Source organism: Canis lupus, chromosome 36 (assembly GCF_011100685.1).
Source record: "Canis lupus familiaris isolate Mischka breed German Shepherd chromosome 36, alternate assembly UU_Cfam_GSD_1.0, whole genome shotgun sequence".
Classification (NCBI taxonomy): Eukaryota; Metazoa; Chordata; class Mammalia; order Carnivora; family Canidae; genus Canis; species Canis lupus.
The window spans coordinates 7,502,165-7,516,076 of NC_049257.1; the positions used below are offsets into that span (position 1 = coordinate 7,502,165).

General features: G+C 34.3%; 1 protein-coding gene across 7 annotated transcripts in view; it reads left to right on the forward strand.

Annotated features, from left to right (window-relative positions):
* SLC4A10 (solute carrier family 4 member 10) overlaps window positions 1-13,912 on the forward strand; it is a 285,396-nt gene that overhangs the window by 97,923 nt on the left and 173,561 nt on the right. For all 7 annotated transcript variants that reach the window (XM_038584657.1, XM_038584660.1, XM_038584661.1 and 4 more), the window contains exon 2: window positions 6,491-6,572. In XM_038584657.1, coding sequence (XP_038440585.1) covers window positions 6,491-6,572 — 82 coding nt within the window. The remainder of the gene's footprint in view (window positions 1-6,490; window positions 6,573-13,912) is intronic.

A 13,912-nucleotide genomic window follows, 5' to 3' on the forward strand; every position in this document is an offset into this window, starting at 1 on the left:
CAAGTTTATACATTATGCTATGTTTGCCACAAGTGTAGCTACCATCTGTCACCATAGGTCCCTATTACAATATCATTGACTATATTCCTTATGCTGTGCCTTTTATTTCTGTGATTTATTATTCCATAACTGGAAGTCTATATCTTCTACTCCCCTTCATCCATTTTTTAAAAGATTTTATTTATTTATTCATGAGAGGCAGAGAGAGAGAGAGAGTGAGAGAGGCAGAGACACAGGCAGAAGGAGAAGCAGGCTTCATGCAGGGAACCTGATGTGGGACTTGATCCCGGGGCTCCAGGATCACGCCCTGGGCCAAAGGAAGGCACTAAACTGCTGAGCCACCCAAGGATCCCTTACCCTTCATCCATTTTGCTCAACTCCCACCCACCTCCCCTTTGGCAACCATCAGTTTGTTCTCTGTATTTATACGTCTGATCCTGCTTTTTGTTTATTCATTTTTTTAAAGATTCCACTACAAGTGAAATCATATGGTATTTATCTTTCTTAGTCTAACATTTCATTTAGCCCAAATACCCCCTGGGTTCATCTATATTGTCTCAAATAGCAAGATCTCATCTTTTTTTATGGCTGTGTAATATTCTAGAGTGTGTGTGTGTATATCATATCTTCCTTATTCATTTATCTATTGGTGGACACTTAGATTGCTTTTATATCTTGGCTATTATAAATAATGTTTCAGTAAACATAAGGGTGAATATATCTTTTCAAGTTAGTGTTTTTTTTCTTTGTGTAAATACCTAGTAGTGAAATTATTGGATCATATGGTAATTCTATTTTTAAATTTTGAGGAACCTCCATACTGTTTTCCACAATAGCTGTACGAATTTACATTCACATCAAAAGTATATGAGGCTTCTTTTTTCTCCACGTCCTCTTTAATACTTGTTATTTCTTGCCTTTTTGGTTTTACCCATTCTAACAGGGATACGATGATTTCTTATTGTGGTTTTGGTCTGCATTTCCCAAATAATTAGTGATATTGATCATCTTTTCATGTGTCTACAGGCAATCTGTATGTCTTCTTTGGAAAAAAATGTCTATTTAGGCCCTCTGCCCAATTTTTTTAAAGGATATTTACTTGAGAGAGAGAGATAAAGAGAGAGAGAGAGAGAGAGAGAATACATGCGTGTAAGTGGGGTGGGGAGGGGCAGAGGGAGAGGGAGAGAATTTCAAGCAGATTCTCTGCTGAACATGGCCCAACAAAGGGCTCGATTTCATAACCCCGAATCATGAGCTGAGCCAAAATCAGGAGTTGGACATTCAACTGACTGAGCCATACAGGTGTCCCTTTCTGCCTTATTTAATCAGATTTTTTTTTTTTTTTTGGTGTTGCGTTGTATAAGTTCTTTATATAATTTGGACTTTAACCCCTTATTTGATACATTTTTTGTAAATACCTTCTTCCATTCAGTAGATTGCCTTTATGTTTTGTTGATGGTTTCCTCTGATGTGCAAAAGCTTTTTATTTTGATTCAGTCCTAGTTTTTGCTTTTATTTACCTTGCCTTAGAAGGCATATCTAGAAAAATGTTGATATGGCTGATGTCAGAGAAATTACAATCTGCATTCTCTTCTAGGATTTTAATGGTTTCATGTATCACATTTAGGTCTTTAATCCATTTTGAGTTTATTTTTGTGTATGGTGTTAAAGGTGGTCCAGTTTTATTCTTTTGCATATAGCTCTCCAGTTTTCCCAGTATCATTTATTGAAGAAATGGTTGCTTTTTAGAAATTGAAATGATAAATGGTTCTAGGGAAGAAAGAATACTGAAATGAAAATGAACTGCTCTCTCTTCTCAATTTTCAATTCTCTTCCCACTCTCAAATGAGATGAGAATTATCAAGAGGACATGAAAATTTCAATTGTTTTGCATGGGATTACTGTTAGATTTTGTTTTACAAAGTTAGGAAAGTTTATTTCTGTCAAGACTGTGCTCAAGAGTTATGGTAAATCAGAAAAAATGTATTTTTTATACATTTGTAGATAGCTTAATGGTATTTTCAAACAATCCTAGAAGAAATTGTTGGTATCTTATTATGAATATTTTAACACTAAAATATGCTAGCTCATATTAGTCGGTCTACTATGAGAGAGTGTACTGGTTCAAGGTCACTTCAAATGTGAGAGTTGAGATACAAAGCTCTTTTTTTCTGCTATTGCTTGCTCGTAATTGTTCTGGAAAAATAATGAAGTCTAAAGACTTTCTTGGAGGTTGAAATATTCACAATTTACATGTATATACATTTGTATTAAAAACACAAGTGTCTTAATGTTTAGAAGCAATCAAATTGTAGAAAATTGTAAAATACATTTGGGTTATGACAATTATATGGCGTTTGCCTTTAAAATAGCTGAATAAAATTGGAGAAAGACAATTATCATATGGTTTCACTCATGTGGACCATAAGAAATATAGTGAAAGGGACCATAAAGGAAAGGAAGGAAACTGAGTGGGGAAAAATTAGTGAGGAAGATAACTCATGAGAGACTCGTAACTCTGGGAAACAAACAAAAGGTTATAGAAGGGGTGGTGGGTGAGGGGATAGGGTAACTGGGTGATGGGCATTAAGGGAAGGGCACATGATAAGTGCTGGATATTATACTATATGTTGGCAGATTGAATTTAAATAAAATATAAAAAATAAAATAGCTGAGTACAAATTCAGTTTAGTCATAAGCAGGATTTAACTGGAGAGGATGATAGATAATACTATTTGTTCCTTCTTTCTTGGGAAGACATAGAGAAAAGTACTTAAATGGAACTAGGAAGAAAAAAACCATTACTTTCCTGGTGAACTTCAAAAATTGAAAAATATTGATTTGAAAGTTTAGTACTATTGTTTATTATTTGGGTAGAGGCCTATGTACGTGGATTTAAGATGTGATTTCTGTTCCTGTTCATAGTTCCTGTTACTCTGTTTCAGGGCCATAGTCTGTACCAATGTTTTTCAAATTGCAGGTCACAACCCATTTTGAAGTACCAAAATAAGTTTAAAGGATAGTGACTAGTATTTTTAAATGAAATAGAATATCCTGGGATAGAAAATATCATACTGTATTGTTTATAGTTATGGTAAATGATGGTTTGTGAAACTTTGTTTTGATTACATTTATATAAATATGTGACTGTGTTGAATATGTATTTCTTACTATGGGTTGTGCTCCCCCCAATTTTAGAACATTGTCTTATACTTATTTACTGGAATAAATCATCTTATAAATGTTTACCCAGTAGTGTAATAAAGGTAAATTGTAATGAGAGGTAATGTAAGAGATTTATGTGTTCTCTCTTTACACAGTGCTAAAATTTGTTCTGAGTAAGTAAATACATATGAAAATTAGGGTACATTAATGTATTTTATGATCAACTAATCTGAAAAGGGTAATAGTGCAAAATGAATAAAAAATATCTTACCGGTCTATTTGGGATTATTGCACAGACTGGCACCCACTGGCATTTGTCCCTGCATTCTCTTCATCACACCCACATTTACTTGCTCTTGGTAAAAAAGGAAGAAGGGAAGCACTCTATTAAAAAGTCTTCAATAATATTGAAATAATCTTTTGAACTATAACCAAAGTAGAGGAATTTCAGTATATGTATTATTAGTATTAAGTAGTATCTTGGGAATTTTCAGCCCAAAAGAATATACATTTAATATATCTATGGGCTATTTGGAGAGTATTTAAATTTATATGAAACTGCAAAATGAGTCACTTACATTGAGTTACATTCATATTCTAGCTTCAAGTTCTTTTTTTTTTTTTTGCCAGTGAAACATTAAAATTAGGACACTTCTACTTGTAATTCATCTGGTAATTAAATAATCAACTATTTCCTATTTAGATTCTACTCCTACTTCTGCTGCAAAATTTCATTTTGTCTCAATATCCTAACATTAGCTATTCAGTATAATTATCTTTTGTGTGTGGGCAGTTTTTATGCTACATAAAAATAAGGAGAAAAGCCATTTTGTATAAGTTGAAAATTGATTCAGGCCCTTGAAGTGAGGATTAAGTATTTTATCATATAGATGGAAATATCTTCTTATATCCTATAAAAAACTTCTTATTTTGCAATTGTTTTAAGGGGATGCTATTGTGATTTAGTGGAATGATGCTTCTTCTGACCTCTGAACATGGATGCATGACTTTGCCTTTGGCAAGAGGGCAGAGATGCATTCCAATGTGCATATTTGATATGTCCTCCACAGAGGATAAATGTGATTTGTAAATGTATCAATAACAGTTTCTAAAGAGACTTAAACTTGCATTTGTCTGGTTCAGGAAATTATATAAATATATAACTCTTTAGTTTTTTCTATTGCTATTTTGCTCAGACCAACATATTTTTAAAACTTCGCCAAACACAAGAGCAGTAGACTCTTAATCATATATTAATTTTCATTTTTTCCTTCATTTGTAGTATAGATTTCTTTTGCTCTAATTTCAAACTCTTTGCCCTTACCTGTCTCAGCACATGTTGTCTGCAAGACACAGTACTACAGACTGTAAAACATGTTATTCTACTGTATGTTTTGCTGCATATGAAGCACACAAGAGCTGATATTTCTAGATTGAAATATGTCTGTGGTCTATAATCCTTACAGTTGACAATACTTATTTGTAAAACATGGAAGCCAAATCTTTATCAAGATTATGTCTGGGAATATAAAGCTTTCAAAGAAAAAACAGAGATTTGTAATTTTTCTAATACAAATGCTAGAACAGGCTTAGAAATAGAAGTTGGAACTGCGGGGTATTATGCTGAGTGAAGTAAGTCAATCCGAGAAGGACAAACATTATATGGTCTCATTAATTTGGGGAATATAAAAAATAGTGAAAGGGAATAAAGGGGAAAAAGAGAAAATGAGCGGGAAATATCAGTGAGGGTGACAAAACATGAGAGACACCCAACTCTGGGAAATGAACAAGGGGTGGTGGAAAGGGAGGTGGGTAGGGAGTTGGGATTGACTGAGTGACGGACACTGACGGGGGCACTTGATGAACACTGGGTCTTATGCTATATGTTGGCAAATTGACTCCAATACAAAAAATTAAAAAAAAGAAGTTGGAAGGTTCATTCATCTTTAGTCTACATTTTTATTTCTTTTTTGTTTTCAATAGTCCCTTTTAAGAAAATTTTTACATAGGTGCTCATAATCAAAAAAACTTGTAAATAATCTGTATTTCACTTCGTTCAGTATTTGGTATTTTGTTCATTTCTGCATGTTTACGTGGATTGTATTTCTCCCTCCCCTATTATGTTATTGAATACCAAATGAGTGAGTGTATTGTTTTGAGCATATGTACAATATTCAGAAGAGAGTCTCCACCATTCTAAATAAGTAAATATATATTTAATAAATATAATAAATATAATAAATATATATTTATATATACATATATATAAACTGGATGAAGGTTGAATGTATATGATTATAATTAAAAGTTTAGTTTGAATAAAATGCATTACACTGAAGCAAAGTAATTAGAGTTGTAGTTTACCTAATAATTGCTACTAATTGCTTTCAAGAGATTAGATGCCTCTCAACCCCATTTTAAATGGCAGTGGAATTATTTCACCTTGCCATAGCATTAGTGGTGTTAATACTAATGATTTCCATATTTTCCTTGTATAGTTCAAAATGTCATCTTGTTAACAAGAATTCTTTATCAGAGATAAAAATGCATGTTACTAAATTGTCAGGGTAACTGTTATTTGTTTTTCATCTCAGTAACCAATGATGGCAACTGGAATGTATGACTGCTTTTGATTTCATGGAAAATCAAATGACATTTCTTCTCTGAGTATGTGGTCAATTTAATTTTAATCTCCTTTTTAAATTAACACTTGATAATCAAATAGGATAGTTGTGTAGAAGTAGGTTTAAGTGGTTGAATTAAACCCCTAAAATATTAGATTATATTATAATTTATTCTCTGAAATTAAGAGAATATATGTATAGTAGTCCACTCTTATCTGTGCTTTTGCCTTCCATGGTTTCAGTGGCCTGAGGTCACCCATGGTCAGGAAGCAGATCATCTTCCTTCTGACATACCATCAGAAGGTCAATAGTAGCCTAATGCTATGTCATAGTGCCTACATTATTCACCTCACTTCATCTCATCACATAGGCATTTTATCATTTTATATCATCACAAAAAGGGTGAGTATAGTACAATAAGATATTTTGAGAGACCAAATTCATATACTTTTATTAGAGCATATGGTTATAATTTTTCTATTTCATTATTATTATTAAACTCTTCCTGTGCCTAATTTAAAGATTATATTTTATCGTAGGTGTGTATGTATAGCAAAAATAGTTTATATAGGGTTTGGTACTATTCAGGTACCAATTCAATTCAGGTGCAATTTCAGGTATCCACAGGAGGTCTTGGAAAGTATCCCTGTGGATAAAGAGGAACTACTGTAATATCATTTAATCTTTTTCTCATTCTACAGAGAAATGATGAAGAGGCAGTTGTGGATAGAGGTGGAACTCGTTCTATTCTCAAAACACACTTTGAGAAAGAAGATTTAGAAGGTAAGACCTTTCCCCCCCTTGGAATAGTTTTTGTTATGCATTCCTAAAGTACTTCAAAGAGAAATATGAAGTATGTCACAATCTGGAGAATTGCAAAATTTGGTATTAGAGTAATGGTGGTGGTGGTTATGGATATGATTGTTCAATGCAGCCTGAAATGCCAACGGGAAGACCTACAAGAGAAGTATCCATTCATCGAACAGATATTGAATCTCTACTATATTTAAGGCACAGTGTTGTGTGCCAGTCTTTCTGTAATTATTGCTTCAGGAATTACCATCATTTGAGGAATGAAGAGAAAAATAAGTTATGGCAGACCAGCATATTAGGTGCTACATGAGAGTGGACAATAGGACAGGAAGGGCATCCAACCCAGCCTATGTTGTCAGAGTAGGCTGACACTGGAAGAGAGTTAAGGATAGAGTAGGCTGACACTGGAAGAGAGTTAAGGAAGAGAGTTAAGGCATTTGAATATACTCAGATATATGAGATAGAGTTGGAGGCACCATTTGTGTGTATTCTTTTCAATAGGAGTAAGGTCGAATAAGTCAACAGAGAGGTAGTATGGTCTAGTATACGGGATCTGAAACCAAACTGCAAATACCGGTTCTGCCCCTTATGTGCTGTGGAAGCTTCAGCCAGTTAATTTTTCTGCACCGCAGTTTTCTCAATTGTTAAGTTAAGGATAGCAATGGTGAAGATATAGAACAACCTAACTGTCCATCGATACATGAATGGATAAGGAAGATATCATACAAACACACACACACACACACACAGACACATGAATATCACACAGCCATAAAAAAGAATTGGATCATTCCATTTATGACCATATGGATGGATCTAGAGGGTATTATGCTAAGTGAAATAAGTCAGACTAAGAAAGATATGTTTTCACTCATACATGAAATCTAAAAAAAAAAACAAACGGATAAACAAGCAGACAAAAGGCAGAATCAGAACTGTAAGTACAGAGAACAAACTGTGGAGGGGGCAAAATGGGTGAAAGGGAGTGGGAGATACAGACTTCTAATTATGGAATGAGTAAGTCACAGGAATGAAAGGCATAGCATAGGGAATATACTCAATGATATCATAATAGCATTGTATGGTGACAGATGGTAGCTACACTTGAGAGCATAGCATAATGTATAAATTTGTCCAATCATTATGTTATAATTACTGAAACTAATGTAACAACTATACTCAAATAAAAATATTTTTTAAAGATTTTATTTATTTATTCATGAGAGACAAAGAGAGAGAGAGAGAGAGAGAGAGGCAGAGAAACAGGCAGAGGGAGAAGCAGGTTCCACACAGGGAGCCCAATGTGGGACTAGATCCCAGGACTCCAGGATCACGCCCTGAACCAAAGGCAGATGCTTAACCACTGAGCCACCCAGGGGTCCCAAAAATTAACTTTAAAAAATAAAATAAAGGTAACAATGGAATATATTGCATAACGTTTTTATGAGAATTAAGGGGAAAATATTTAGAATAGTACCTGGCATAAGAATTACAGAAGTCTTGACAGTTATTACTGCACCACAATTTGATGTATATACATTATTACTTCATTTTAAGAAATTATTGTTAGTGAGATAACAAGGTATATAAATTTTCTAATCTTTTGGTTAGAAAGTGAAACCCAGGTAATCTCAAGTAAAAATAAGCAGAGATAGTTCTTAATAATCCACCATAGCTGAGAAGGGGTATTCCCCCTAAGAATTATTGGTAACTAATTAAAGTACAGTGAAATTCATAGCCTTACACCTTTTCTTTCACCACAACAATTTAACAGGAGAATTGATATAAAATTTAGAGTAAACTTGCAACAACTATACCTGCTCAGTACCTGACGTTTTGCTTGGTGCACAGAAAATATGCAGGTCCAAGAAGGTTATACTTATTGGGTGGTGTAGTGATTTGCTATGCTGTCCATATTCATTACTCAAATTGAAGGGAACAGAAACTTGCAAAATCTAAACTGATAATGGAGACTAACTAAAGATAATTTCTCCTTGGTTTTGAAATGCCATGATATTACATTTTTTCCCCAGCAGCATATTTACCTTCTTATGTCGTGACTTAAGCTATGCTTATATTCAGTAAGCATGTGTAAGAAAACCCAATAAAGCAAGAAGGTAGCCTAAAAAGCAGAATTGCAGGAAAAAGCCATCTTGGTTTTAAAGGTTGTGATGGATAATCTGCACAAAGATAATTGAAAGTTAACAGTTGATAATTTATAAATAATTGCAGTAAAATACTGAATGTTTCCTGTGGATGGTAAATACATAGTACAAAAATAGGATTTAATAAGTTTATTTTAATTATTATGTCAACATGTATTATGTACATTTTCTCTTACTGGGCATTCAGGTGAGGGTGTAGGAGATTAAAAGAGATTTCTGATTGGCAAACAAAGTGGATAAGTCAGATTTTGTTCTGTTTATTGATGTCTATAGTGGGCATTTTAATCCCAGAAGTGAATAATTGTGGCTAAGTCACAGGTGATTAAAATTAACATCATCAAATGCAAATGTAGCATTACATTTTAGAATTTTGAACTAAAATAGGAAAACTTATTTATTTTGACTTTCTCAGTATTTATCCTGTTCCCAGACCATACTGAGCAAATAAGCATCCTAGCATCTGAGGATGCTAAACGGGATTCTGCTGTGATACACACAAAGAATTAATAGATTTCTTAGTGGTTCCTGGATTGATTACTCTGAATCAGAACAGAACTGCAGGGACAATGTGTTGGGTATCATGGTTCAGGAAAAATCAACTGGGAGCATAGTATAAAATGGGCAAAGGGGAGAGTGTCAGTTAGAAAGACAGCATTGCTGAGGGTAATGTGGGCAGTAGTTTCTCCTTTTGTGTAATTAAGGAAAAAGATCAGGCTTCCACATTTTAAGAACTCTTGAGTAATAGAGGTAAAACATACAAATAGATATTTAGAGCTGAGAATTGTTATTGAAGAAAAACATACATTTTAAAACTCTTCCTTCAATTAAGATTTTAAATTTGAAAATTAGTGTTTACAGGACTTAAGTCTATAGAAGAATTACTAATAGCTAATAGAATTACCAGTACAATTTAACATCCTGTGCACAGCTTGTAGAAATGCAAGGTGGTTAAAAATATCTATAAAGTCTCAGGTGAAATATGTTTAATGGAAAATGATCACTTGACCAATATTGACAGCTTGGTGTGGTATATTAGTTAACATATTCACGTATATTATACATTAGGATGAAGTATGTCAAATGTATAATTTCTCCCTTCAAATCTACTTATATTTCTGTTTTACATATATCTTGTACCATTTTCCTCTCTTTTTTTCTATTACCTCAAATCAAGAACATACAATTTTGTTAGATTCTGTTCACCTCCTGTATTTCCGTATCATATAGTTAGTAAATTCTTTGAATCTATTTCAGGGGTGTCTCTTCTCATTTCTTCCTTTCATTCCCACTGCCACTGCTCTAGTTCTTTCCCTGTCTGTGTACTGTGTGCTCTCTTTCTCACAATCCACCCTCCTTAAAACTGCTAGTGTTCTTTCTAAGCCTATTTCTGCTTTCTATGGTAAAATGTAGCAAGCAGCATTGACTCCCTATAATTAGACCAAATCAGGATTGTGAGTGGAGCAAAAGTTGTTGAGGTTAACCAATTTTTATTTTTGGTCTCTCATGTCCATATGGGATTAGTACTATACAAAGTATAAGATTACAAAAGGAGAAATGCATTAATACGCTTGGAGTTTTCTTTGTATTTTCCCTTTAATACATGTGTAGTGGACAGAGTGGCCAGGTAACACAGACAATGCTCAGTTGTATTTGAATTTTATGTAAATAATGAGTATTTTTTAAGTATAGGTATGCCATGTAATATTTTTATTTATTGCTTTTTACTTGCCAACTCTGGCCACCTTAGTAGTGGATGTTACCAAGAACCACCAAAATCCCCTTTTAAGGATTGCGGTCCTTATTTCCTTAGTTGCCATGGGTGTTGCCTGCTGTTGCCTCACAACTGAGCTTTTGCCCAGAAATTACCTTCTGCTTAAAGGAGCTGTCTCTTGTTACGGGAACTGCCTCCCTTGTGGCACGTTGAATTCAGTGAATGATCAGTGAAGGAGCATTAGGGCTTAGTCCCTTTGCTTCAATTTCATACAACTCTGAAGGGCGGTCACAGCTTCAAAGCCCCCTGTGGAATCAATGGATTCACATGTGGAATTATTGCAACTGTACCATAATTAAACTGCTTCCTCTACCGAATGCTACCACTCATATTCCTGCACAGGTGCTATTGCCGACAGCTCTCTTCAATAAACTCTCTGAACACAAATCTCTACTACAGAGTCTGTTTGCTGAAGAACTTGACTCACTCATTCATCACTTCCTGTTCCCTGAACCGTATGGATAGACATACATACTTGGTAATTGGCAGGACCTTCACGTTGGTGTCAGCCTGTGGGGCTAAGAACTATCGTAGTGGGTGAGAAGGCTCCCAAACTAGTTGGCTTGGCCATGACAATATATGAAAGTCAGTATTGCATGTGACAGGAAGTGGCAGAGATTAGTGCCATCTTTAAAGACCTAAAGTATATACCAGTCTGGCCATTGCAAAAATCTTCAAGGATGGTAGTGGATGACTGCAAACTCAGCCAAGTGGGAGCATCAGTTGCAACTGCTCTGTCAGGAACTGCTCTTCTCAGAGCAGGTTAACGTGGCCTCAGGTATGTGGTATGCAGCTCTTGATCTGACAAATGCATTTTTTTTTCTCTTACTATCAAGAAGGACTATCAGAAGTATAATGTATATATTTATGGCCTTGCTCCAGGGCTGTATTAAGTCTCCTACCCTTTTGTCATCATAGAGGTTAAAAAGACTTGAACTGAGTGGATATTCTGTAGAATGCTACATTGTTTCATTATATCTACCAAATCAACAAGAAGTGGCAAGTACATTGAAGGCCTTGATAAGACAGATGGGTTCCAGAGTCTTTTTCCCAGCCAATCTGTTGAAAGGACACAATGAGAGTGTCAACACTGTACTGAGTCTGAAATTCCACGATGAATGGATGGATAGGTGGGATCAGTTTCCACAGGCACAATAAAAACCAAGTGTCTCTTCAAGGTACTTTTACTCACTTTGAGTGTCTCTTCATGGTCCACCTTGGATCCACTTTTTTTCACAATTGATGCCTGCACTTTTTGAAGATTTAATAGTTTTTTTTCAGATAGGACCATTGTTGTATCTTCTGCAGGTGTAAGAATAAATTAAAGGCAAACCTCTAAAAGTACATGTCCTATTAATAACCAGATGATAATAAAGAGAAGAAAACTTAGTAGCTAAAGATGAATGCTATTAGTTTAGTAATTTTGACTGAACTGATCAATTTCCATTTGAGGCAATACTATCAAATGACTGGATTGGTTCTTTTGCTAAAATTTTTTTAAATATTTTTTTTGGTGCTAAAAGAAAGCATAACATAGAATTTACCATTTAAACCATTTCTAAGTATACAGTTCAGTAGTGTTAAGTATATTCACATTGTTATGTAACCAATCTTCAGAACTTTTTCATCTTGGGAAACAAAACTTTATACACATTAAATAACTCTCTCATTTGCTCCCTACCCTATTCTGTAGCAAGCACCATTCTATCTTCTGTTTTTATCTAAATGACTACTCTAGATACCTCATGTAAGTGAAGTCATGCAGTATTTGTCTTTTTGTGACTGGTTTACTTCATAGTATAATGTCTTCAAGATTCATCCATGTTGTAGCATGTGTTAGTCTTTCCTTCCTTTTTAAGGTTAAATAATACTCCATTGTATATAGGTACTACATTTTGTTTGTCCATTCATCTGCTGATGGACATGGTTGCTTTCATCTCTTGATAGTGCTGTTATGAACATGGGTATCCAAATATTTCTTTGAAATCTTGCTTTCAATTCTTTTTGAACATAAAGTCATAAGTGGGATTGCTGGATATAAAGTCATTCCATTCTTAATTTTTAAAAGAACTACTATACTATTTTCCATAGCAGTTCACAATTTTACATTCCCATCAAGAGTGCACAAAGGTTCTAATTTCTCCACATTCTTGCTAACACTTGTAATTTTCTGTTTCCTTATTTGTTTTTGGTAGGAGTGATTCTAATGGGTATAAGGTGATATCTCATTGTGGTTTTGACTTGTATTTTCCTAATAATTAGTGATATTGAGCATTTTTTCATATGTTTATTGGCCATTTGTTCATTATTTTTTGGAGAAATGTCTGTTCAAGTCCTTTGCCCATTGCTTAATTGGGTGTTTTGTTGTTGTTGAGTTGTATGTCTGCTTTACATATTCTAGATATTAACCCATATAAGATATATTATTTGAAAATATTTTCTCCCATTACATTGATTGCCTTTTCATTATGCTGATTTTGTCCTTTGATACACAGAAAATTTTAATTTTTATGTAGTCCAGTTTGTCTAGTTTTACTTTTGTTGTCTGTGCTTTTGGTATCATATCCAAGAAATTCTCATCAGCTCCAATGTTATAAAGCATTTCTGTTTCCTTCTAATTTATAGTTTTGGGTCTTAGGTTTAGGTATCTGATCCACTTTGAGATAATTTTGTATATGGTATAGGATGCTTGCACTTTTACCTTTTATATTTCTTTGTTGCCTAACATTATACCTATTGTAGTTCACATCGCTCCTCATGGGTTAAATATTTCCCTAAATCACTGATACATAAAGAACCTATTTAGTGAGAGACTATTGTTTTCCATATATTTACCAAGTATTTCTATTTTTCTATAGTTTGAGAACATAGAAGACACAGTAAAATCTCAAGGATATTATTCTAGACTTCTGTGTAAGGCCTTTTAAATTACCCCAAATTGGAGCCTTCCCATCTCTACCATTTACTAGTGATTTCTCTCCATACAGAAATAGAATGCCCGCTCTTCCCATCCATTAGTGTCACATTATCCCTCCTAGCAGAATAATTATATTCTTCCCTCACATCTCTATTTCTGAGTTTACATCTTTTTTATATTATTATTATCTATATATTTCTTTTTTTTGAGAGAGAGAGAGCATGAGAGCAGTGGTGGGGAGGGGCAGAGGGGGACAGAGACAGAGACTCTCAAGCAGGCTCTATGCTCAATGCAAGCCCATGACCTGAGCCAAAATAAAGAGTCAGCTACTTAATGATATCATGACCTGAGCCAAAATCGAGTCAGCCGCTTAACCAAATGAGCCATTCAGGCGCCCCTATTTATATATATCTTATCCTTTTTTTTTAAATTATAAACTTGCTGAGGGACAAGGCAT